We start from the raw sequence: 26,631 nt of genomic DNA, 5'->3' as shown, positions 1-26,631 counted from the left end.
CTGTCGACCACTGACATCACTGTCAGCATAGATAGTTTGGGGCAGAGAGCTGTCGCTTATCCCCATGAGGAGCAAGTTGGGAGTGACTGAGTCTGGTCAGGCAGGACGATGATGAAGGGGAGTGGTACTTCTGCCCATGGAGCACCAAGGGCAGTTGAAGGATGGAGGTGGGTTTTGCCATCTGTCGTAACACTATGATGACCTGACCCCCCTGTCACTGGAGGATAAGGTGGAGTTGGCTTGTAAACTCTGTAAATGACCCTCAAGGTTGGTTCCTCTTCTCTATGGACAGTTCGATGTTTGTAGCCAAGGGTGTCTAGCTAACAGCTCAGGCCCAGAGTTGGTTCTTGTGGATGGTGGTCTGGGAGAGCCATAGCTCACTGCTCTTTGACCTCCCTTCTGGAGGAAGGTGTTCCACAGAGGTAATGTTACTGGCCCATTCAACCCCTCGGCCAAGAGGCAGCTTTGCAGCCTGTCCACCAATGACTTTGCTTCGGTCCCCATGGGTAGACTTCTCAACTGACTCCTGAACATCCGTGTTGCCATCATGGTGGTCCTGAGAATGTTTCTGGAGGGCATAGATGGCACAGCAGGGACGACACATTGTTACGAAGGGTAAGACCTGCCATTCATAGGTGCTCGGCACTGCTTTTCAGTCCAAATTAAGATCCACAACATTTATTCCATGGGACAAAACTAGGTCCAGAGGATGACTGTGGCAGTGAGTAGGTCCGGAGACATGTTGGACAAAACCCACTGAGTCGATGATGACTCCGAAAGCCTTTTGGAGTTGGTATGTGGATTTTTCCATGTGAACATTAAAGTCACCAAAAATGTGAATATTTTCTGCCATGACTACAACGTCCGATAGGAATTCAGGGAACTCAGCGAGGAACACTATATATGTAAACAGTAGCTATAAAAAGTGATTGAGTAGGCTGCATGGAGTTCATGACTAGAAGCTCAAAAGACGAAAACGACTGTCTTTTTTGTAAACTGAAATTTGCTGTCATAAATGTTAGCATCACCTCCGCTCTTGCTTAAGCCATGTTTAAGTCAGGCCAATCACATCAAGATTATGATCTTGATTAGTGATATGTTAATTTTCTATAACTGCCTTGGAAGTGAGGGATCTAACATTAAGTTGCCCTATTTTTAGATGTGAGGTATCACAATCTCTTTCAATAATGGCAGGAATGGAGGAGGTCTTTATTGCAGAGAGATTGCTAAGGCGAACACTGCCATGTTTAGTTTTGCCCAACCTAGCTAGAGGCACAGACACGGTCTCAATGGGGATAGCTGAGCTGACTACACTGAATGTGCTTGTGGCAGACTCCACTAAGCTGGCAGGCTGGCTAACAGCCTGCTGCTTGGCCTGCACCCTATTTCATTGTGGAGCTAGAGGAGTTAGAGCCCTGTCTATGTTGGTAGATAAGATGAGAGCACCCCTCCAGCTAGGATGGAGTCCGTCACTCCTCAACAGGCCAGGCTTGGTCCTGTTTGTGGGTGAGTCCCAGAAAGAGGGCCAACTATCTACAAATTCTATATTTTTGGCCAGTCCAAATCTATATTTCTGGTTGAAAACAGTTTTCAACCAGCGATTGAGTTGTGAGACTGCTGTAGAGCTCATCACTCCCCCGAACTGGGAGGGGGCCATAGACAATTACTCGATGCCGGCACATCTTTCTAGCTAATTTACACTCTGAAGGTATGTTGCACTTGGTGACCTCTGACTGTTTCATCCTAACATCGTTGGTGCCGACGTGGAAAACAATATCCCTATACTCTCTACACTCTACACAGCATTTCCCTCCAGAAGCCATGAGAAAGTTGTCCGGCTGTGGGGAGTGTGTGAGGGGATTATACTACAATCTGTACTTACTGGTGGTACAGACGCTGTTTCATCCTTTCCTACACTGAAATTACCCTTGACCAACCACCATCTTATGGCAACAGCACATACTGAAAGCAATCCCTGCCCACTGGGCACAGACATGATTTCAATGTCAATTCTATGTTGGATAAAAGATTAATGTTGATTCAACCAGTGTTGGACCAGTGGGTGTAAAACTCTGCAGTTAAACTGTTTTTCAACTGGCCTCTTCACTCCAGCATTTTGGATATGAAATCTAATGTTTCATGAGGCGACATTAGAGAACATCACCTTTTATTTGAGGGTATACATACGTTTTACAGTTTAGGAACAAAAACGAATTATGTATCTAGTTCTCCAATTCGAAGAAGTCATAAGTATTTGGACACCTTCACTTGTAGTGTATTAAAGGTCTTAACCCTTTAAACGTAATATTCAGTTAAATTATGTATTTATATATTGGTTCCCTTACCCTGTAAACAGTCTACTTCTATAATGAGTGACTGCAATCCACACTTTGGTTTAGGTACTCAGGGCTAACAAACAAGAATGTTAGCATTTTCAGACAAACACGTTACTTCCTTCAGCACACTATTAGGACAGTGTGACTGTTTTTGGAATAAAATGTTCAATATTTTTTTAAACATCCTCTGTGTTGTGTGCTTATTGTTTAACCATTGATATGTCATTTTGAGAACATCAGGCTCTGCTTGAATTTCTACCAATAGCATGTCCATCTATTTGTGAGAAATTACACTGGTCACTGTTCAAAACATTTATAAAGTATGAAAAGTCCTTACTTTAGGGACTGCAAAATGACTGTACTAATGATCAGTAAATGGTTTATAAGTGAATTCATTAAACATCTTATGAATGATCTTCTGGATCATTATTACACACTATAAAAGCTGTTAATTAATGTGTGAATAACCTGCTTTCTAAAACAATGTGGGAGTAATGATACATGAATGATGAATAAACTATTTACTAATCCATTATACATTATTTATTACAAAGTGTTATTACTTAACATTATAGTGTTACACTTAATAGCATTGTTACGGATACCATTATCCTGTGTGTGTGTGTGTATCCTGTGTGTGTTTCTTTTCTCTCCGTCTCCCCTCACAGGTGAAAATCATTACTCCCCAATCAGTCAACAATCAACCCATCAATCAGAAGACACACCTCCTCTTGTTTCCTACCCTATCACAGTTCCTTCCCCATGGTTTAAAAACCCCATCATTTGTTTGCTCTAGAGCTCAATCTCTTTGTAAATGCCATGTTTGTAGATCTCTGTTCTTCATAGATTTCAGTAGCTCAATCTCTTTGTAAATGCCATGTATGTAGACCTCTGTTTGACTCTCTCTCTTTGTGTCTTAACCTCTCCTTTTGTTTGAGCACCTCCATAGCACTTTGTCATCACCTGTGAGTATTGTTTTTGGTATGGTGTTTGTATTTGATTGCTGGTGGGAAAAGGGGAAACCAAGACAAGTCGCCCATGGGCATACACTACCCGTAGGTGAACTTTGTTAAATACACTAGTTAGAACTGGGTGGACCACCCACTGTATTTTTGGTTAGTTAGCTGTTGTTAAAGTAGGCTAGTCTAGCTTAGGGGTGTTTTTGCATATTTATTGTTTATTTCCTTGGGTCCAGCTCAGCCCCTTTTCCTTCTCCCCCCATTACCGTGTGTTTATAAATAAACCTTGAGTTTGACGGTAGATTTCAGTAGTCCTGGTTATTTCGTTCACATTTTTACTTTGTCACTATTATAATTTACATGAGTTATGTTACGGGTCTCATTACCATCCCCCCTAGACTGTCGGGCCAAAAGGGATTCGTAACAAGCATATTCTTGCATTTTACCCTCAACTACTTTCACAATACACCATTGAGATAGACTTGAACGTTATCTGATATGCAGTATTGTACATTTCAACTTTACTAATACAAAATAATGCATCAATTATTATTTATTAAGGAATTAACAAGTGGTAGAAAATGGATGAAAAGTGATAAATTGACACTTAAAATATACAAAAATAAGAAAATAAATCGAGTTGGAATCCAACAAATGAAATTGGTGAAAACAACAATAGAGTATTTGCTGCTTTTCTCTCAGACTTATTTGCCTGTGCAGTTTTAACACCAGACACACTGACAGCCTCTTTTGAAAATACCTTTCTGGCCTGTGATCTGGCCACCACAAAGGTTTTCACATAAAGCGGTATAATAATAGAGCAAGGGACAACCATTGTAAATAGAAGGTCAATTATATATCCCCAGATTGACCCTTGAACAATAAAAATTTTTTTCAAACACCTACTTCGTACATTTGCAAAGTTTTTTTTATATTCGCAGCACGGTATATGATACAACAACACCAGGTAATGGATATACAACACATCATGCTTGTAATTGTTATTCTAGAGTGGTACAATAAGGGATCACACACAGTAACATAGCGGTCAATAGATATCAAGACCAAATTGCCCAGATATAAAGAAGTACCTAAACAAGCAATGTAGGCATGAAACACACAGAAATATTCCCCAAATCCCCAGCATGGTTCCATTATTGCTACAGTCAGTACTGGTATCACAATCAGTCCCATCAGGAGATCTGACACAGCCAGAGAGAGGATGGTTGGTTGGTTGGAGTGTGGAGCTGCTTGAAGTGAGAGATGGAGATGATCACCAGTACGTTAAAAAATACTGTAACTGCTGACAACTGCTCTCAGCCCTCTCCTGTAGTCCCTGTTCACCCATGACTGCGTGGCAATGCACGCCTCCAACTCAATCATCAAGTTTGCAGACAACACTACAGTGGTAGACCTGATTACCAACGGCCTACAGGGAGGAGGTGAGGGCCCTTGGAGTGTGGTGTTGTCACGCCCTGGCCTTAGTTATCTTTGTTTTCTTTATTATTTTGGTTAGGTCAGGGTGTGACATGGGGGATTTATGTGTCTAGGGGGGGTTGTATGTTTATGGAGCTGTCTCCTTTCTAGGTAGTTTGTATGTCTATGGTTGCCTAGATTGGTTCTCAATTAGAGGCAGCTATCTATTGTTGTCTCTGATTGGGAACCATATTTAGGCAGCCATATTCTGTGGGTACTTTGTGGGTGGTTGTCTTCTGTCTTTGTGTCATTGCACCAGATAGGACTGTTTCGGTTTTCACATTTATTGTTTTGTATTTTGTAGTGTTCTCGTGTATGGCATTGATTAAAGATGTTGAACACTAACCACACTGCACTTTGGTCCTCCTCTCCTTCAGCGGAAGAAAACCGTTACAGGTGTCAGGAAAATAACCTCTCACTCAACGTCAACAAAACAAAGGAGATGATCGTGGACTTCAGGAAACAGCACAGGGAGCACCCCCTATCCACATCGACAGGACAGTTGTGGAGAAGGTGGAAAGTTTTAATTTCCTCGCCGTACACATCACGGACAAACTGAAATGGTCCACCCACACAGACAGCGTTCTGAAGAAGACGCAACAGCGCCTCTTCAACCTCGAGGCTGAAGAAATTTGGTTTGTCACCAAAAACACTCACAAACGTTTACAGATGCACCATCGAGAGCATCCTGTCGGGCTGTATCACCGCCTGGTACGGCAGCTGCTCCGCCCACAAACGCAAGGCTATCCAGAGGGTAGTGAGGTCTGCACAACGCATCACTGGGGGAAAACTACCTAGCCTCCAGGACACCTACACCACCCGATGGCATAGGAAGGCCAAAAAGATCATCAAGGACAACAGCCACCCGAGCCACTTTCTGTTCACCCCGCTATCATCCAGAAGGCGAGGTCAGTACAGGTGCATCATAGCTGCGGCCGAGAGCCTGAAAAATAGCTTTTATATCAAGGCCATGAGACTGTAAACAGCCATCACTAACATTGAGTGGCTGCTGCCAACATACTGACTCTCTAGCAACTTTAATAATAAAAAATTGGATGTAGTAAATGTATCACTAGTCACTTTAAACAATGCCACTTTATATGGCCATGTCGCAATTGTAAATAAGAACTTGTTCTCAATTTGCCTACCTGGATAAATAAAGGTGAATTAAAAAAAAATATATATATAATGTTTACATACTCATCTCATTTGTATATACTGTACTCTATACCATCTAATGCATCTTTCCTATGCCGTTCGGCCATCGCTCATCCATATATATATTTGTAAGAATCTTTAAAAGGTGTCAATAGTTTTTACCTTTTTGTGAGAAAAAAATATGACTTAACTTTTTAGGGCTGAAATCCCGTTAACGGGATCGATATGACAACAGCCATTGAAAGTGCAGGGCACCAAGTTCAAAACATCAAAAATCTCATAATTAAAATTCCTCAAACATACATGTATTTTATACAATTTTAAAGGTTATCTTGTTGTAATCCCACCACAGTGTCCGATTTCAAATATGCTTTACAGCAAAAGCACCACAAATGTTTGTTAGGTCACCACCAAACTACAATATACACGGCCATTTTTTCCAGCCAAAGATAGCAGTCACAAAAAGTACAAATAGAGATAAAATGAATCACTAAACTTTGATGATCTTCATCAGATGACACTCATAGGACTTCATGTTACACAATACATGTATGTTTGTTTGATGTAGTTCATATTTATATCAAAATATGAGTTTACATTGGCGCGTTACATTCACTAGTTCCAAAAACATCCAGTGATTTTGCATAGCCACATCATTCAACAGAAATTATCATCATAAATGTAGATGATAATGCAAGTTATACACATGGAATTATAGATATACCTCTCCTTAATTCAACCGATGTGTCTGATTTCAAGTAAACCTTACGGAATAAGCAAACCATGCAATAATCTGAGGCGGCGCTCAGAAAAATAGTCAAAATAGCAGCCATGTTGGCGTCAACATGAACAAGAAATTACATGATAAATATTCAAGGGGATTTCAATGGGAACTGTGGTGAATACATACCAAGCTCAGATTTCTCACTTCCTGTTTTGATTTTTCCTCAGGATTTTGCCTGCCATATGAGTTATGTTATACTCACAGACATCATTCAAACAGTTTTAGAAACTTTAGAGTGTTTTCTATCCAATACTAATAATAATATGCATATATTAGCAACTGTATTCATCTAAGCTACTCAATACTGCCCCCCAGCCATAAGAAGTTTTAAACGAAATTGTTCTCTCAGCAATTGCATTAGTATGAACTCATATCAGTTAATTTTTATTTGTATAATTTATTTTATATAGTCATTATGTCTCATCTTTATCAATAATGTCAATCATTTCGGACCCCACTGTACCTACTACTGCTAAATGAGGTGCATATTTATGTACATACAATATATATGTATTGCTTTCTTGTTTTGATTATTCGTGTAGAGACATTCTACTGCACTGTTGGATCTAGTAACACAGGCATTTTGCTGCACCTGCCATAACACCTGCAGATCTTTGTATGTGACCAATAAACTTTTTTTATTTTTTTTATTTTATCTAGTTAGTTGTTCTATCAGATTCCAGAGGGTTCTTATAGCACCACAAAACCATATACTTTATTGTCCATTTACATGGAAATTAATTTAGAGACGTCAGCATACAAATGCACAACACAGTATATTACATGCTGTACTGAAAACTGTAATGTTAGTACACAAGTCACATATTTACATATTCACATATTATTCAAAACATGCAGGGCTCTGTCATAATTACACTTATATAACTCTAACAATTAAACGTGTCAAACACGAACACATCTAATACATTGTGATTTGTATTTTTTTTATTGTTTTATTTATTCACACAGCGTGTGTCACAATTGAGAAGTGGGTCACTATTGAGAAGTGGGTCACCATTGAGAAGTGGGTCACCATTGAGAAGTGTCTCATTTGCAAGGAAGCCTTGTGGTACCAAAATATTTACTGTGATCTAATTTACGGTATATTACTGGAATTGCCCATGTAGCTACATATTACCCAGTGTTCTTTGCAAGTTTTCATTTACATTTTGGTCATTTAGCAGACACTCTTGTCCTTAGTAAAGTACAATGCATTGCTGAGGCAGGTAGCCTAGTGGTTAGAGCATTTGGCATGGGGATTGAATCCCCAGGCTGACATTGTAAAAATCTTTTGTTCTGCCCGTGAGCAAGAAAGTTAACACACTGTTCCCTGTGGGCTGAAGATGTGGATGTTGATTGTGGCAGCCACCCGCACCTCTGATTCAGAGGGGTTGGGTTAAATGCAGAAGACACATTTCAGTTGAATACATTCCCTTTCAAACAAGGTTGATAAAAAGGACACATATCAGTCATAGCAAGTAAAACATTTCTGTAACCATTACTGTTGAAATACTGTTACTGTTGAAATGTTGAAATAGTTAAGGATATTGTGGTCTTCAAAATAATTTTAATTTCAACACTATCTTATGATACAGTGCATTCTGAAAGTATTCAGATCTCTTGATTTTTTCCACATTTTGTGAAATGCCCCATGTTGACAGTGGGGTTATGGTATGGGCAGGCATTAAGCTACGGACAACGAACACAATTCCATTTTATCGATGGTAAATTGAATGCACAGAGAAACCGTGCTGAGATCCTGAGGTCCATTGTCTTGCCATTCATCCGCCACATGATAATGATCATTCACGCCCCCATGTCACAAGGATCTGTACACATTTCCTGGAGGCTGAAAATGTCCCATATTCACCTCCATACTCACCAGACACCAGTCATCCATTGAGCATGAGCATTTTTGGGATGCTCTAGGTGGACGTGTACGGTAGCATTGTCCAGTTCCTGCCAAAATCCAGCATCTTTGCACAGCAATCGAAGAGAAGTGGGACAACATTCCACAGGCCACAAATAACAGCCTGATCAACTCTGCAAAGGAGATGTTTCGCACTGAATGAGGCAAATGGTGGTCACACAAGATACTGGCTGGTTTTCTGATCTGATTTTAACGTACACTACATGACCAAAAGTATGTGGACACCTATTCGTTGAACATCTCATTCCAAAAGCATTAATATGGAGTTGGTCCGCTCTTTGCTTTTATAACAGTCCCCACTCTTCTGGGTTCTGATTTCCATTAGATGTTGGAACATTGCTGCGGGGACTTTCTTCCATTCAGCCTCAAGAGCATTAGTGAAGTCGAGCATTGCTGTTGGCCGATTATGCCTGGCTCGCAGTCTGCATTCCAAATCATCCCGAAGGTGTTCGATGTGGTCGAGGTCAGGGCTCTGTGCAGGCCAATCAGGTTCTTCCACACCGATCTTGACAATCAAACTGTTGCGACAAAGTCCAGAATGTCATTGAATGCTGTAGTGTTAAGATTTCCCATCACTGGACCTAAGAGGCCTAACTCGAAAATGGAAAACATCCCCAGACTATTATTCCTCCTCCACCAAACTTTACTATGCATTAGTGCAGGTAGCCAAACCCAGATTCATCTGTTGGACTGCCAGATAGTGAAGCGTGATTCATCACTCCAGAGAACGTGTTTCCACTGCTCCAGTCCACTGGCGGCGTGATTTACACCACTCGAACCGACACTTGGCATTGAGTATGGTGATCTTAGGCTTGTGTTCGGCCGCTCGGCCATGGAAACCCATTTCATGAAGCTCCAGATGAACAGTTCTTGTGCTGACATTTCTTCCAGATGCAGTTTGAAATCGGTAGTGAGTGTTGCAAGCTGGAACAGAAGATCTTTTCTCGATATGCCCTGGAGCACTTAGCTTTCCAGTTCTGTGAGCTTGTGCGGCCTACCACTTAGCGGCTGAGTCGTTGTTGCTCCTAGATGTTTCTTTTTCACAAAAACAGCCCTTACAGTTGACCTGGCAGCTCTAGCAGAGCAGAAACTTGACGAACTGACTTGTTGGAAAGGTGCATCCCATGAAGGTGCCACGTTGATAGTCACTTAGCTCTTCAGCAAGACCATTCTACTGCCAATGTTTGTCTGTGGAGATTGCATGGCTATGTGCTTGATTTTATACACCTGTCAGCAACGGATGTGGCTGAAATAGCCACAAAATCCACTCATTTGAAGGGGTGTCCCCATACTTTTGTATATAATGTGTCTGTGATCAACAGATTCATATCTGCATTCCCAATCTTGTGAATTCCATAGATTTGGGCCTGACATATTTATTTTAATTGACTGATTTCCTTATATGACTGTAACTCAGTAAAATATTGTGTTTATATTTTTGTTCAGTGTAGAATAAATCAAGTTATCCCTCTGTCACAGATTGTGAATTATACTGCCTTCCTCTGGCTACTGCACATACTGAAATAATCACTGTCCTCTATTTCACTCTGCAGTGTCCATATCCAAAGTGCTTTACTCCAGCACTTTGGATATGAGATGTTGTTTAATATGAGGCGAAATTATAGAATGTCACCTTTTATTTGAGGGTATTTTCATACATACTGTGCATTCGGAAAGTATTCAAACCCCCTGGCTTTTTCCAAATTTTGTTACGTTATAGCCTTATTCTAAAATGTATTAAATAATTTATCTCATCAATATACACACAATACCCCACAAACAGGTTTCTAGAAATGTTTGCAAATGTATTAAAAATAAAAACAGAAATACCTTATTTACATAATAATTCAGACCCTTTGCTATGCGACTCGAAATTGAGCTAAAGCGCATCCATCCATCCATTGATCGTCCTTGAGATGTTTCTACAATTTCATTGGAGTCCACCTGCTGTAGATTCAATTGATTGGACATGATTTGGGTTCCCGAGTGGAGGAGCAGTCTAAGGCACTGCATCTTAGTGCTAGACGTGTCGCCACAGACACCCTGGTTCAAATCCAGCTGTATCACAACTGGTCATGATTGGGAGTCCCATAGGACAGTACACAATTTACCCAGTGTCCTCTGGGTTTGGCTCGTGTAGGCTGTCATTGTAAATAAGAATTTGCTCTTACCTAGTTAAATAAAACATTTTTTGGGAAAGGCACACACCTAACTATATAAGTTCCCGCAGTTGACAGTGGATGTCAGAGCAGAATCCAAGCCATGAGGTCGAAGGAATTGTCCGTAGAGCTCCGAGACAGGCATGTGTCGAGGCACAGATCTGTGAAAGGGTACCAAAACATTTCTGCAGCACTGATGGACCCCAAGAACACAGTGGCCTCCATGATCCTTAAATGGAAGTTTAAGTTTGTTTAAGTTTGGAACCACCAAGATTCTTCCTAGAGCTGGCTGCCCGGCCAAACTGAGCAATCAGGGTGAAGGGCCTTGGTAATGGAGGTGACCAAGTACCCGATAGTCACTCTGAGAGAGCTCCAGAGTTCCTCTGTGGAGATGGGAGAACCTTGCAGAAGGACAAAAATCTCTACAGCACTCTGACAATCATGCCTTTATTGTAGAGTGGCCAGACTGAAGCCACACTACAGTACAATTCACATAACAGCCTTGGAGTTTGCCAAATGGCACCTAAAGGACTCTCAGACCATGAGAAACAAGATTCTCTGGTCTGACCAAAATTGAACTCTTTGGCCTGAATGCCAAACGTCGCGTCGGGAGGAAACCTGGCACCATCCCTACGGTGAAGCATGGTGGTGGCATCATCATGCTGTCGGGATGTTTTTCAGTGGAAGGGACTGAGAGACTAGTCAGGATTAAAGGAAGGATGACCGGAGCAAAGTACAGAGAGATCCTTGATGAAAACCTGCTCCAGAGCTCTCAAGACCTCAGACGGGGTCAAAGGTTCACCTTCCAACAGAACAGCGACCCTAAGCACACAGACAAGACAATGCAGGAGTGGATTCGTCCGGGACAAGTCTCTGAATGTACTTGAATGGCCCAGCCAGAGCCCGGACTAAAACCTGACCGAACGTCTGTGGAGAGAACTGAAAATAGTTTTGCAGCAATGCTCCCCATCCAACCTGACAGAGCTGGAGAGGATCTGCAGTGAATAATGGGAGAAATTCCCCAAATACAGGTGTGCCAAGCTTGTAGCGTCATACCCTGTAATCACTGGCAAAGATGCTTCAACAAGGTACTGAGTAAAGGGTCTGAATACTTAGGGTTCTTCAGAGGGTGGTGCGGTCTGCCCAACGCATCACTGGGGGCACCATGCCTGCACTCCAGGACACCTACAGTACCCGATGTCACAGGAAGGCCTAAAAGATCATCAAGGACATCAACCACCCGAGCCATGGCCTGATCCCTCCTTTATAATCCGGAAGGTGAGATCAGTACAGGTGCATCAAAGTTGGGACCGATAGACTGTAAAATAGCTTCTAGCCGACAACCACCCGGTTACTCAACCCTGTACCTTAGAAGATGCTGCCCTATGTACATAGATATGGAATCCCTGGTCGCTTTAATAATGTTTACATCCTGCTTTACTCATCTCATATGTATATACTGTATTCTACCATATTTTTTTTGTCAATACCACTCAGACATTGCTTGTCAAAATATTTATATATTTCTTAATTCCATTTTTTTACTTTTAGATTTGTGTATATTGTTGTGAATTGTTAGATACTACCTCACTGTTGGAGGTAGGAACAAAAGCATTTCACTAAACCTGCAATAACATCTGCTAAACGTGTATGTGACCAATAAAATGTGATTTGATTTTGTTGTATATTAAATGTAATAACCCTTGAAATGTAATGTTCAGTTACATTTTTTATTTAGTTATTGTTTCCCTTACTCTGTAAGCAATCTAGGAGTTGCTCTTAGTCTATGCAGCTCTGACATTGCTCCTCCATATATTCATATATTCTTAATTCCAGCCCTTTACTTAGATTTGTTTGTATTAGGTATTTGTTGTGAAATTGTTAGATATTGCTGCACTGTTAGAACTAGATGCATACGCATTTCACAACACCCGCAGTAACATCTGCTAAACACATGTTTTTGACCAATAAAACGTGATTTGATTTGTTATCTAATGAGTGCAATCAGTCACTTCATAAAAACAAGAATGCTATAATTTTCAGACAAACACATTACTTCCATCAGCACACTACTACAGTGTGACTGTTTTGGAATAAAATGTTCAATATATTGAGTTTAACATCCTCTGTGTTGTGTTTTAAGAACTTAAGGAGCATCACTGGGGGCACCATGCCTGCAGGAATGTCTACCAATAGCATGTCCATCTTTTTGTGATAAATTACACTGGTCACTGTTCAAAACATTTATAACGTATTAAGAAAGTATGAATAGTCCTTACTTTAGATTAGGGACTGCAAAACTACTTTACTAATGATTATTAAATGGTTTATAAGGATATTTATTAAACATCTGATGAATGATCTTCTGAATCATTTTTACATACTATAAAAGTTGTTTATAAATGTGTGAATAACTAACTAGCTTACAAAAAAATATGGGAGTGATGACAAATAAATTATGAATAAACTATTTACTAATCCATTAGAAACAATTTAGTGTGTTAGCCAATCTCTATATTCATTCAGAGTAAACAGCTTCTGAGAGAGCTGCTCTTGCATGACCCCTGACCTGGCAGTAGTGATGTATTGAGAGTACTGGTACTGTTCATACCCAGTATGCTGAGGTTGAAGTGTCTGCTGTGGTCTCCTGCTCTGTTGTGTTGAATCATTCATGTATATACTGTAGTAGTTATTTATAAATGTGAGAAAACCTGAGCAACATTTCACAAATGAGGGCTTAATATTAAATGTTGAGCAAACTGAAAATGCCTGACAACTGGTTTATTACCAAATGTTATTATAAAGTGTTACCAATAATTGCATATTCTTACATTTTACCACTACTTACACAATACAGAATTTATTTAGACCTGGACGCTATCGGATATCATGCAGTATTGTACATTTCAACTTTACAACACTTGATGAAGACGTTGTGTCACAATTGAGCCACTAGAGGGATATGTTAAATAACATATATAATGACTCATGACGTCCTCAGAATGTACTATTAGAACACTACATACTATTTATCATTAAGTAACATGGAACAACCACAGCCTTAGGTATTTGGAGTACACAATCCACAATGACTGCAATGTCTTTATAAAACAAACTTATGCCTTCTTATGCCTTCTCCAAGTCATTCCATTCCAATCCAGACAAATCATTCTGTATCAACACCACATGTATCTATGATGACAACACTGAGATAAGTAATGTCAGTGTATTGCTATATGAAATAAATAATTACAACAATTGTAGAACAAAACTATATCAAACCTATGTTTGCCAACCTAGAGAATAAAATTATAGGAACTATGAATGTCTTATCTTCAAAGTTAATAAAAGTCTAGCTGTCACTTTGAACCATGGATAAAAGAAAGCATAAATTATTGGATTATTAAGGAATTAACAAGTGGCAGAAAAATGATGAAATATGATAAGAAAATGTAACAAAAAAAAATGTTTTTAAGTAAATAAATAGAGTTGGAATCCAACAAATTAAATAGTTGAAAACAACAATAGATAGAGTTTTTGCTGCTTTTGTCTCAGACTTATTTGCCTGTAGAGTTTTAACACCAGACACACGGGCAGCATCTTTTGAAAATACCTTTCTGGCCTGTGATCTGGCCACCACAAAGATTTTCATATAAAGTGCTATAATAATAGAGTTCGGAAAAACCATTGTAATTGCAATGTAAATTATATTAACCCATGTTTTTCCTTCAACGATAAAACATTCTTTCAAACACCTACTGGGTATCTGTGCATTTACAACGTCTTTTATAATAACAGCATCGTATATGATACAACAACACAAGGTAATGGATATATAACAGATAGTTCATCTTATTGTTATTTTAGAGTGGTACAATAAGGGATCACACACAGCAACATAGCGGTTAATAGATATTAAAACCAAATTGCTAAGCGATAAAGAAGTACATTCAAAAGAGATGTAGAAATGAAATGCACAGAAATATTCCCCCAAACCCCAGCATGATTCCATTGTTGCTACAGTCACTACTGGTATCACATTCAGTCCCACCAGGAGATCTGACACAGCCAGAGAGAGGATGAGCAGGTTGGTTGGAGTGTGGAGGCAGTGGCTCGGGTGGTTGTGGCTCGGGTGGTTGTTGTCCTTGATGACCTTTATGGTCTTCCTGTGACATCGGGTGGTGTAGGTGTCCTGGAGGGCAGGTAGTTTGCCCCCGGTGATGCGTTGTGCAGACCTCACTACCTGCTTGAAGTGAGAGATTGAGATGATCACCAGTAGGTTCAAAAATACTTTAACTGCTGAAATCAATGAGAAGAAGATGTACAGTGTTATGTAGAAAGATATCGTTAGCAGAGCCTTTCTGCAAGAAGAGTTTCTGTCTTGAAAACAGTATTGAACATCTTCATGCTTCTCCATTTCTATTAAAAAGTAAAAATGCTGAGGTCTTGCTCCTGCTTGGACCTGTGTGTGACCCTGTCAGGTCAGCCTTCTGACAAACTCTGAGCTCTGTATTTCTATTTATCCCTGAGTTACTGATAAAAAGAAAAGGTACATTTTCTCCAATTCAAATCAAATCAAATCACATTTTATTCTTCACATGCGCTGAACAGTGAATTGTTTACTTACAAGCCGTTAACCAGCAATGCAGTTTTAAGAAAAAATAAGTGTTAAGTAAAAAATAACAGTAAGAAATAATTAAAGAGCAGCAGTAAAATAACAATACCAAGGCTATAAACAGGGGGTACCGGTACAGAGTCAAGGTGCTGGGGAACTGGTTAGTCGAGGTAATTGAGGTAATATGTACATGTAGGTCGAGTTAAAGTGACTATGCATAGATAATAAACAGAGAGTAGCAGCAGAGTAAAAGAGGCGGGGGGGCAATGTAAATTACCATTTGATAAGTTGTTCAGCAGTCTTATGGCTTGGGGGTAGAAGCTGTTTAGAAGCCTCTTGGACCAAGACTTGGGGCTACAGTACCGCTTGCCTTGCGGTGGTAGAGAGAACAGTCTAGGACTGGGGAGGCTGGGGTATTTGACAGTTTTTAGGACCTTCCTCTTAATTTTAAATAGCCTGATATAGAGGTCCTGGATGGCAGTAAGCTTGGCCCTCTGTATTGTCTTGTGGTCAGAGGCCGAGCAGTTGCCATACCAAGCAGTGATGCAACCAGTGGTGCTCTCGATGGTGCAGCTGTAGAACTTTTTGAGGATCTGAAGGCCCATGCCAAATCTTTTCAGTCTCCTGATGGGGAATATGCTTTGTCGTGCCCTCTTCAGGACTGTCTTCATGTGCTTGGACCATGTTAGTTTGTTGGTGATGTGGACACCAAGGAACTTGAAGCTCTCAACCTGCTCCACTTCAGCCCCGTCGATGAGAATGGGGGCGTGCTCGGTCCTACTATTCCTTTAGTCCACAATCATCTCCTTAGTCTTGGTTATGTTGAGGGATAGGTTGTTATTCTGGCACCATTCGGCCAGGTCTCTGACCTCCCTATATCAAATCAAATCAATTCAAATGTATTTTTCACATACACATGGTTAGCAGATGTTAATGTGAGTGTAGCGAAATGTTTGTGCTTCTTTAACGAGTAATCTAACCTAACAATTCCAAAACTACTACCTTATACACACAAGTGTAAAGGGATAAATAACATGTACATAAAGATATATGAATGAGTGATGGTACAGAACGGCATAGGCAAGATGCAGTAGATGGTATCGAGTACAGTATGTACATATGAGATGAGTACTGTTGGGTATGTAAACAAAGTGGCATAGTTTGAAGTGGCTAGTGGTACACGTATTACATAAAGATGCAGTAGATAATAGAGTACAGTATATACATATACATATGAGATGGATAATGTAGGGTATTATATTAAGTAGCATTGTTTAAAGTGGCTAGTGATATGTTTTCCATCAATTTCCATCAATTCCCATTATTAAAGTGGCTGGAGTTGAGTCAGTGTGTTGGCAGCAGCCACTCAATGTTAGTGGTGGCTGTTTAACAGTCTGATGGCCTTGAGATAGAAGCTGTTTTTCAGTCTCTCGGTCCCAGCTTTGATGCACCTGTACTGACCTCGCCTTCTGGATGATAGCGGGGTGAACAGGCAGTGGCTCGGATGGTTTTTGTCCTTGATGATCTTTATGGCCTTCCTGTGACATCGGGTGGTGTAGGTGTCCTGGAGGGCAGGTAGTTTGCCCCCGGTGATGCGTTGTGCAGACCTCACTACCCTCAGTGGTTCAGCGACTCACAAACACGATAGCTCACTGGCTAACACGGTCAAACAAGCTCGGAACGAACACCCACAAGCTTACTATCATAGGCTTCGTTCAGCTTACTTTGGCCTACTCACTGAAACAGGCATGGAAGACCTGTTACCATTTAAACAAATGTTCCTGTCGAACATGTATCCTACCTTCATTACCTACTTGGGCCCTGCAGCCCACGTTGGCTTGCCTGTCTTACAACTCAGAGAGCTTGCAAGTACAGCTTTTGAGGCATCAAAAGTTCGCAACGCTAAGAGCACTGACCACTCAGTTTTGAAGTTTGACCAGGAGCACTCACTCCAGTCAGAAGGTGCATTATCAGGTATTGGAGCGTTAAGAGATGACGCACAACAACATTTTCTACCACGAAACCATGATTCCAATAACCCCCACAGTCGAAAATAACTGTAAAGTACGTCACCATCAAAACGACTACCACTACAATCGACCTGTTCACTACGTTCCTGCACCCAACCCACACAAAGTGTCAGAGCACAAGGGTAACAAAGGGTTGAAGGATGATCAAAACGTAGACCAATGTTCTCCAGAAGTTCCACTACGTGAAGAACTAAAGCGAGAAACATTTGAGAAAAGAGAAAGTTAAGTCACAAGGACTAGACGGGGAATTAACGGACACCAGGTCCACAGGAATTAACACCCATAGCAGGGACGTTAAAATTCAAATCTCTCCCTCTCACTCGAGACCCTATCCAGGGCCCGCTTGATCAAGAAACAAGCCTACGGGCTTTGTCTATAGACTCTGATACAAAAGTTGCGAAGAAAAAGGTCAAACGCTTTGTTAAAGCCAAGCCCACTCAAAATCTTAAAAGTCGATCTGCTTCCACCTTGAACAGAATTGACACATCACGTCGTTGCGAACGACCACTCCACTTTGTGGGGAATATGTCCACTAAACACAAATCGAAACGACCATACCTGGAAACAGTCCTGGAGGACTGCTTAACTTGTCATGCGCTAATTGATTCAGGTGTGACAATATCACTCATCTCTCAAACATTGTTTGATGATCTAAAAAGGGCTTTGAAGCCAACTAAACGTTGGTTAAAAGTGGAATGATGCGACACTACACTTCAAGGGGTCACTCAGACTACCTCGCCTCTCACATTGAGAGTCATGCTGAAACTACACTTCCAGGACGTATCGCTCGTTCACCCGGTGTATGTTACCAGCCTCGAAACTGTACCCCTGCTACTTGGAGCAGACAAGATGGATCGGTTACTCCCATTGATGGATTGGAAAACCAACTAGGTATGGTCACAGGCCACAGTGCCTTCTCCACCGACCACACTGTCCTCCTAATGCTAGCTGCAACGCAGTCATTCACAAGGGGTATCTGTCGAAAGCACCCCTTGGGAAAAAGACGTTTAGAAAACACTTGGTGCAGAATCCGATCCAAGGCGATATTACGATATCTCGACACATTCCATCAGCCAATCTTTGCAAACTGGAATCCATACATCCTGAGCCTGCATTCATTGTAGCTGGGGATTTTAACAAGGCTAATCTGAAAACAAGACTCCCTAAATTGTATCAGCATATCGATTGCGCAACCAGGGCTGGCAAAACCTTGGATCACTGCTATTCTAACTTCCGCGACGCATATAAGGCCCTGCCCCGCCCTCCATTCGGAAAAGCTGACCACGACTCCATTTTGTTGATCCCTGCCTACAGACAGAAACTAAAACAAGAAGCTCCCATGCTGAGGTCTGTTCAACGCTGGTCCGACCAATCTGATTCCACACTCCAAGACTGCTTCCATCACGTGGACTGGGATATGTTTCGTATTGCGTCAGACAACAACATTGACGAATACGCTGATTCGGTGTGCGAGTTCATTAGAACGTGCGTTGAAGATGTCGAAACCGTGGATTGATGGCAGCATTCGCGTGAAACTGAAAGCGCGAACCACTGCTTTTAATCAGGGCAAGGTGACCGGAAACATGACCGAATACAAACAGTGTAGTTGTTCCCTCCGCAAGGCAATCAAACAAGCCAAGCGTCAGTATAGAGACAAAGTAGAATCTCAATTCAACGGCTCAGACACAAGAGGTATGTGGCAGGGTCTACAGTCAATCACGGATTACAAAAAGAAAACCAGCCCCGTCACGAACCAGGATGTCTTGCTCCCAGGCAGACTAAATAACTTTTTGCCCGCTTTGAGGACAATACAGTGCCACTGACACGGCCTGCAACCAAAACATGCGGCCTCTCCTTCACTGCAGCCAAGGTGAGTAAAACATTTAAACGTGTTAACCCTCGCAAGGCTGCAGGCCCAGACGGCATCCCCAGCCGCGCCCTCAGAGCATGCGCAGACCAGCTGGCTGGTGTGTTTACGGACATATTCAATTAATCCCTATCCCAGTCTGCTGTTCCCACATGCTTCAAGAGGGCCACCATTGTTCCTGTTCCCAAGAAAGCTAAGGTAACTGAGCTAAACGACTACCGCCCCGTAGCACTCACTTCCGTCATCATGAAGTGCTTTGAGAGACTAGTCAAGGACCATATCACCTCCACCCTACCTGACACCCTAGACCCACTCCAATTTGCTTACCGCCCGAATAGATCCACAGACGATGCAATCTCAACCACACTGCACACTGCCCTAACCCATCTGGACAAGAGGAATACCTATGTGAGAATGCTGTTCATCGACTACAGCTCGGCATTTAACACCATAGTACCCTCCAAGCTCTTCATCAAGCTCGAGACCCTGGGTCTCGACCCCGCCCTGTGCAACTGGGTACTGGACTTCCTGATGGGCCGCCCCCAGGTGGTGAGGGTAGGCAACAACATCTCCACCCCGCTGATCCTCAACACTGGGGCCCCACAAAGGTGCGTTCTGAGCCCTCTCCTGTACTCCCTGTTCACCCACGACTGCGTGGCCACGCACGCCTCCAACTCAATCATCAAGTTTGCGAACGACACAACAGTGGTAGGCTTGATTACCAACAACGACGAGACGGCCTACAGGGAGGAGGTGAGGGCCCTCGGAGTGTGGTGTCAGGAAAATAACCTCACACTCAACGTCAACAAAACTAAGGAGACGATTGTGGACTTCAGGAAACAGCAGAGGGAACACCCCCCTATCCACATCGATGGAACAGTAGTGGAGAGGGTAGCAAGTTTTAAGTTCCTCTGCATACACATCACAGACAAACTGAATTGGTCCACCCACACAGACAGCATCGTGAAGAAGGCGCAGAAGCGCCTCTATAACCTCAGGAGGCTGAAGAAATTCGGCTTGTCACCAAAAGCACTCACAAACTTCTACAGATGCACAATCGAGAGCATCCTGGCGGGCTGTATCACCGCCTGGTACGGCAACTGCTCCGCCCACAACCGTAAGGCTCTCCAGAGGGTAGTGAGGTCTGCACAGCGCATCACCGGGGGCAAACTACCTGCCCTCCAGGACACCTACACCACCCGATGTTACAGGAAGGCCATAAAGATCATCAAGGACAACAACCACCCGAGCCACTGCCTGTTCACCCCGCTATCATCCAGAAGGCGAGGTCAGTACAGGTGCATCAAAGCTGGGACCGAGATACTGAAAAACAGCTTCTATTTCAAGGCCATCAGACTGTTAAACAGCCACCACTAACATTGAGTGGCTGCTGCCAACACACTGACTCAACTCGAGCCACTTTAATAATGGGAATTGATGTGAAATGATGTAAAATATCACTAGCCACTTTAAACAACGCTACCTAATATAATGTTTACATACCCTACATTATTCATCTCATATGTATACGTATATATACTGTACTCTATATCATCTACTGCATCTTTATGTAACACATGTATAACTAGCCACTTTAACTATGCCACTTTGTTTACATACTCATCTCATATGTATATACTGTACTCGATACCATCTACTGTATCTTGCCTATGCCGCTCTGTACCATAACTCATTCATATATCTTTATGTACATATTCTTTATCCCCTTACACTTGTGTAGACAGTAGTTTTGGAATTGTTAGTTAGATTACTTGTTGGTTATTACTGCATTGTCGGAACTAGAAGCACAAGCATTTCGCTACACTCGCATTAACATCTGCTAACCATGTGTATGTGACAAATAACATTTGATTTGATTTGATTTGATTGACAATGCTTTTCATTCTTTCGAGCCAGCTGTCTCTGTGAATGAGCAGCTTCCCTCCTCCTTGCAGTCATGCAATACAGTAGTTGAGATGAACTTCTCTTGCCCTTCGGACACTTCCGCAAGCACTGTGGCAGTCTCAGCAAGAAAAATATTGATGCTATACTCTGCTTCCGATGACACACCTTCCGCTTTGTGGGGGACTGTCAACCTTTACAATGACACTAATGGTGTCAGTCCAGTAACTGACCCGATGACTCCCACTGGTGAAACACTTTGCGATATCACAGACCGATATCCTCGTCTCAGTTCGCAGGTACTGAAAAGGTTGCCACACGCGGACGCGGTGGTGACTGACAGACCTTGACAGCCACTGAGGGTGTTGAAGCACAAACACCAGGAGATTTGGTTGAAAGGTTACAGCCACTCTCATAATAACTGACAACTCGTACATAGGTTCTGAACTTTTCGTACCATTCGCCACCATAGCTCATGCTGATGTTGGCTTCGTTCTTGTAGTTTTGTCTGAACCATTCTGACAAGGGATCGTCATCTCACATCCGTGGAACAGATAGTGATGTTGTAGTCAAGAGCTTAAATAGGAAGGAAGAGGAGGGTGTGTTTGAAAAGTTTTATAGCCTTTGTCCCTTCACAGGGGAGGGCCAATGATTGATTAGCCCTATCTTATGAAAATCCAAATCTCACATTTTAGAAGCTAAAATCACATTTCATCCCAACCCAAATAATTTCATATTCAAACATTTAAATTGAACAACAATTCCATGTGAATCTGATAAACTCCACAGCGGAAAGTCTATACATCAGAGTTATGTCATCATTGATGAGAATGTCTCAGATGACAACCGAACTGACATCATATTCAATAAGTACCAGTTCAATTGTTCGGATTACCAGAATATAGTTAATTTCCCCCCACATTCTGACGTTCCCAGAATCTCTATGTTAACCAAAAGGTTTTGCATATGTAACCTTAGTAGGGTAGAGAGAGGAAAAAGGGGGTCATAAACTGTCATAAACCAACCCCCAGGCCAACGTCATGACACAGTTGAAGTCGGAAGTTTGCAGCTCCATCACAGAGATACAGACCGAAAAAGGTTGTACTTTTCACACATTAGCCAGCTTTTGACCTTGGTTGGTACTGTCACGTTCTGACCTTAGTTATTTTGTTATGTCTTTGTTTTAGTGTGGTCAGGGTGGGAGTTGGGTGGGTTGTCTATGTTTGTTTTTCTATGTTGTGTTTCTGTGTTTGGCCTGGTATGGTTCTCAATCAGAGGCAGCTGTCTATCATTGTCCCTGATGGAGAAATATACTTAGGTAGACTGTTTTCAACCTTTAGTTGTGGGTGATTATTATCTGTTCAGTGTTTTTTGTGTTCACCGTCTGTCCTGAGCTGCCAGAGCCGCCCGTCTGTCAGGAGCTGCCAGAGCCGCCCGTCTGTCCTGAGCTGCCGGAATCTCCCGTCCATCCGGGACCCGTTGCTAGGGTCCCCAGTCCGAGGTCGGCGGCGAGGGTCGCCGCTCGACGGGCGCCAAGAAGGATGGGAAAGAGGCGGAGAAAGAGTATGGTGGAGTGGGGTCCACGTCCAGCGCCAGAGCCGCCAACGTGGACAGACACCCACCCAGACCCTCCCCTATAGGTTCAGGTTTTGCGGCCGGAGTCCGCACCTTTGGGGGGGTGGTTACTGTCACGTTCTGACCTTAGTTATTTTGTTATGTCTTTGTTTTAGTTTGGTCAGGGCATGAGTTGTGTGGGTTGTATATGTTTGTTGTTCTACGTTGTGTTTCTGTGTTTGGCCTGGTATGGTTCTCAATCAGAGGCAGCTGTCTATCGTTGTCCCTGATTGAGAACCATACTTAGGTAGCCTGTTTTCACCCTTTAGTTGTGGGTGATTATTTTATTTTCAGTGTTTTTTGTATTCACCGTTCAGCACTGTTTCGTTTCGTTCTCGTTATTTTGTTTTGTGTTCATGATAATAAATTATCAATATGGACACGTACCACACTGAGCATTGGTCCTCCTTTTCTTCCACCAACAACGGCCGTTACAGGTACGGCTTTGAGTTATTGTAGTAGTTTGTTCCACTCAACAGTGCCAGTATATATAAATGTAGTTAAACTCTTACATTTAATATAGTGGATATTAGACTTTCTGGCTCAGGTTTTATGATGGTGGACATCTCTCTTACGAATGGAAAATAGTTATATTGGTACCTGGTGGCTGAGTCTGTGATACTTATGTGGACCAGACAAAGTTAAATTAATACTACTCTTTTTTTCCACAGCTTAGCTGCTTAAAATGCTTGACTTCCGGAGGAATGAGGAGGGAGGGACTTTAAGTACAATTCTTACAAGCTTTTTGGCTGGTCTGTAGCGTATTCTTTTGATGTTTGGGGCTGCTATCATGTACAGGCACACTTTTTTAAGGTTCTACCTTTTACTGAACTCTGTTCTCAACTGGATGGTAGAGCCTGTTTTGACAATGGATTTAGAATTGGATATAAAACAAACCTTCATGTGAACCTGATTGGTCAACTCCCCTAACCCTCCTGCATCAATTAACATGCTATGATATGATATTGTGTTGCTGGAGTTCAGTGTTGTGGCACTATAACTTTTCCCATTCAGAGGTCTGTAAGAAAACTCAAAATCTGTCACCAAAGATGCTGGATAAAAGTCAGGAATTCAATTGGTGAGGGATTAATATAGCACCATTCATGTAAGTAGAGACCTTGAATCGTAGGAATATGAAAATAAATAGTTACAATGTAAATGGCTAAAATACAAGAATCTTGTAAAAATGTTCTTAACAGGTGGTTGATATGTCAGTAAAAAATACTGTGGACTAAGAATAGGGTACATGTAGTTTTTATTAAAAATACTTAATTTGGTGAAAAACATGATTGAATTGTTGACAACACAGTGCCACAAGTAGGTTTATGTTGTTAGGTGAAGTTGTGGGTCCTACAGTAGGTCTAGAAGAAAGACATTTCTTAAAGATATCCATAAAAAGTGTCGTTTAAAGTTTGCCACAAGCCACCTGGGAGACACACCAAACATGTGGAAGAAGGTGCTCTGGTCAGATGAAACCAAAATTGAACTTTTTGGCAACAATGCAAAACGTTATGTTTGGCGTAAAAGCAACACAGCTGAACACACCATCCCCACTGTCAAACATGGTGATGGCAGCATCATGGTTTTCAGCAGGGACAGGGAAGATGGTTAAAATTGATGGGAAGATGGATGGAGCCAAATACAGGACCATTCTGGAAGAAAACCTGATGGAGTCTGCAAAAGACCTGAGACTGGGACGGAGATTTGTCTTCCAACAAGACAATGATCCAAAACATAAAGCAAAATCTACAATGGAATGGTTCAAAAATAAACATATCCAGGTGTTAGAATGGCCAAGTCAAAGTCCAGACCTGAATCCAATCGAGAATCTGTGGAAAGAACTGAAAACTGCTGTTCACAAATGCTCTCCATCCAACCTCACTGAGCTCGAGCTGTTTTGCAAGGAGGAATGAGAAAAATTTCAGTCTCTCGATGTGCAAAACTGATAGAGACATACCCCAAGCGACTTACAGCTGTAATCGCAGCAAAAGGTGGCGCTACAAAGTATTAACTTAAGGGGGCTGAATAATTTTGCATGCCCAATTTTTCAGTTTTTGATTTTTAAAAAAAGTTTGAAATATCCAATAAATGTCGTTCCACTTCATGATTGTGTCCCATTTGTTGTTGATTCTTCACAAAAAAAAACAGTTTTATATCTTTATGTTTGAAGCCTGAAATGTGGCAAAAGGTCACAAAGTTCAAGGGGGCCGAATACTTTCTCAAGGCACTGTATATAGAATGGTATGAATATTAGTTCAGAACGTTACATTTTAGGGTCCATACCCAGATCGGCTCCATAGTTATTTTTAATCCGACACAAGCATGTTACTTAAGCTGCATTACAAGGCAAGCTCACAATTGTGCAGTCAATGCTTTAGCCAGCTAGATTTAAATTCACAAGACAACAGCCTGGTTTGCTGGTTCTCAGGAGTCCCTAAAAGAAAAGTTACAAATTCACTCTTAACACTAGCTAGTCAGGTAGCTTGCTAAATACCAATTTTTGTAATTTAACTTAGACAAATATAGCCGCACATACGTTCGTACCTTCTGTAGTTCGGACTTTGAGATTGTGAAGAATGCATGGGTGTCCGAGCTGTGTGCTAGTAGTTTTAAAAACAGACAGCTCGGTACATTCAGCTTGTCAACACTTCTTCCAAAACAAGTAGTGATGAAATCAAGCTCTTCCCATTTGAGCCGAGAGATTGACATGCATATCATTAAAGAAGAAATGTCCATATTTGGATGGAAACCAAGCTAGTGAGAGGTATCAAGGAAAGTTGTAATTTCAGTTGAAAATTACCAACACTGCATCCAACCACAGCCCTGCTGGCCTCACTTTGGCAAAACACCATCTGCAATAACATTGAGTCAGTTCATCCCACTGGACATTGGAAAGCATTTGTTTCGACACCCATTGTTTGTCCTAGACGGGAAATTGGTGTGCAACACTTATCTCCCTCCGGTGGATGGTTCAGAGTTCCACGCTTACAAAAGGGTTGATTGATACACGTCAGATGACAAGCCTACTACATGCGCCTTGGTGTTAAACGCAAATCAGATACAATTAAGGTAGTCCAACGGTTAGGATTGTTTTATATAGAACACTTTATTTGACATGTTAGAGACATTACACCCAAAGAATGTATCCAGAAGAAACATATAAATGACGCTCCTCAAAGAAGTCTTTGACATGTCGTTGTCCTGTTGAGAGAGAGAGAGAGAGAGAGAGGCTATTAGTTCAGTTATGGTCTGCCAGGGTCTGAAAAGCATAAAACAAGACCAACCTCTTTTCGGGCTGTCCTGATTCACACATTGTCCACTACAGGGGCCGCCAGAGGGACTACTGGCATCACAGATGACCACATCACAATGGACAAAGACCTAGGAATCAAAGATGATGGTTTCAGAAAAAAAATATTTAAAAAAAAGGGATGATTGCTACTCACAAAATTAACCAATAAAGATTGTTACCTGGCCACTCGGCTCAACCGCATCATCGACGAAGGAAAACATATAGACCTCAAAGCGTTTGACGTGAGGGGGGAAGTGGACCCTGGCGTCAGCTACCACCGGGTGGAAGACCACACGGTATGGATCCTCGGGGTTCTCACAGCTGCCAGTGTAGAGAGAGGGACTAAGTTAGTGACAAGAAAACACCAACCCCCTTGTGTACAAAGTCATGTGGTGGTGTCATGACTGTCCTGTGAGGATCAGATCAATTTACAGCAGAAGTGGGTTCTTTCTCCCCCTCCAGTATGAACTAAAGGAATGTCTTTGTTAACAGGCTTTTCCCACCAAAAA

General features: G+C 41.8%; 1 protein-coding gene across 1 annotated transcript in view; it reads right to left on the bottom strand.

Annotated features, from left to right (window-relative positions):
• Positions 1 to 328: 328 nt before the first annotated feature.
• The window catches only part of LOC139408004 (uncharacterized), a 36,712-nt gene continuing 10,409 nt past the window's right edge, over positions 329 to 26,631 (bottom strand). The window contains exons 19-23 of the mRNA XM_071151848.1: positions 26,302 to 26,443; positions 26,084 to 26,211; positions 21,450 to 21,561; positions 14,854 to 15,045; positions 329 to 568 (exon numbers count right to left, since the gene is read on the bottom strand). Of these exons, the coding sequence (XP_071007949.1) occupies positions 329 to 568; positions 14,854 to 15,045; positions 21,450 to 21,561; positions 26,084 to 26,211; positions 26,302 to 26,443 (814 nt within the window). The remainder of the gene's footprint in view (positions 569 to 14,853; positions 15,046 to 21,449; positions 21,562 to 26,083; positions 26,212 to 26,301; positions 26,444 to 26,631) is intronic.

This window comes from Oncorhynchus clarkii, chromosome 4 (genome assembly GCF_045791955.1).
Source record: "Oncorhynchus clarkii lewisi isolate Uvic-CL-2024 chromosome 4, UVic_Ocla_1.0, whole genome shotgun sequence".
NCBI classification, from domain to species: domain Eukaryota; kingdom Metazoa; phylum Chordata; class Actinopteri; order Salmoniformes; family Salmonidae; genus Oncorhynchus; species Oncorhynchus clarkii.
The sequence above is the reverse complement of the archived record's forward strand: the minus strand, read 5'-3'. Positions and strand labels throughout refer to the sequence as shown.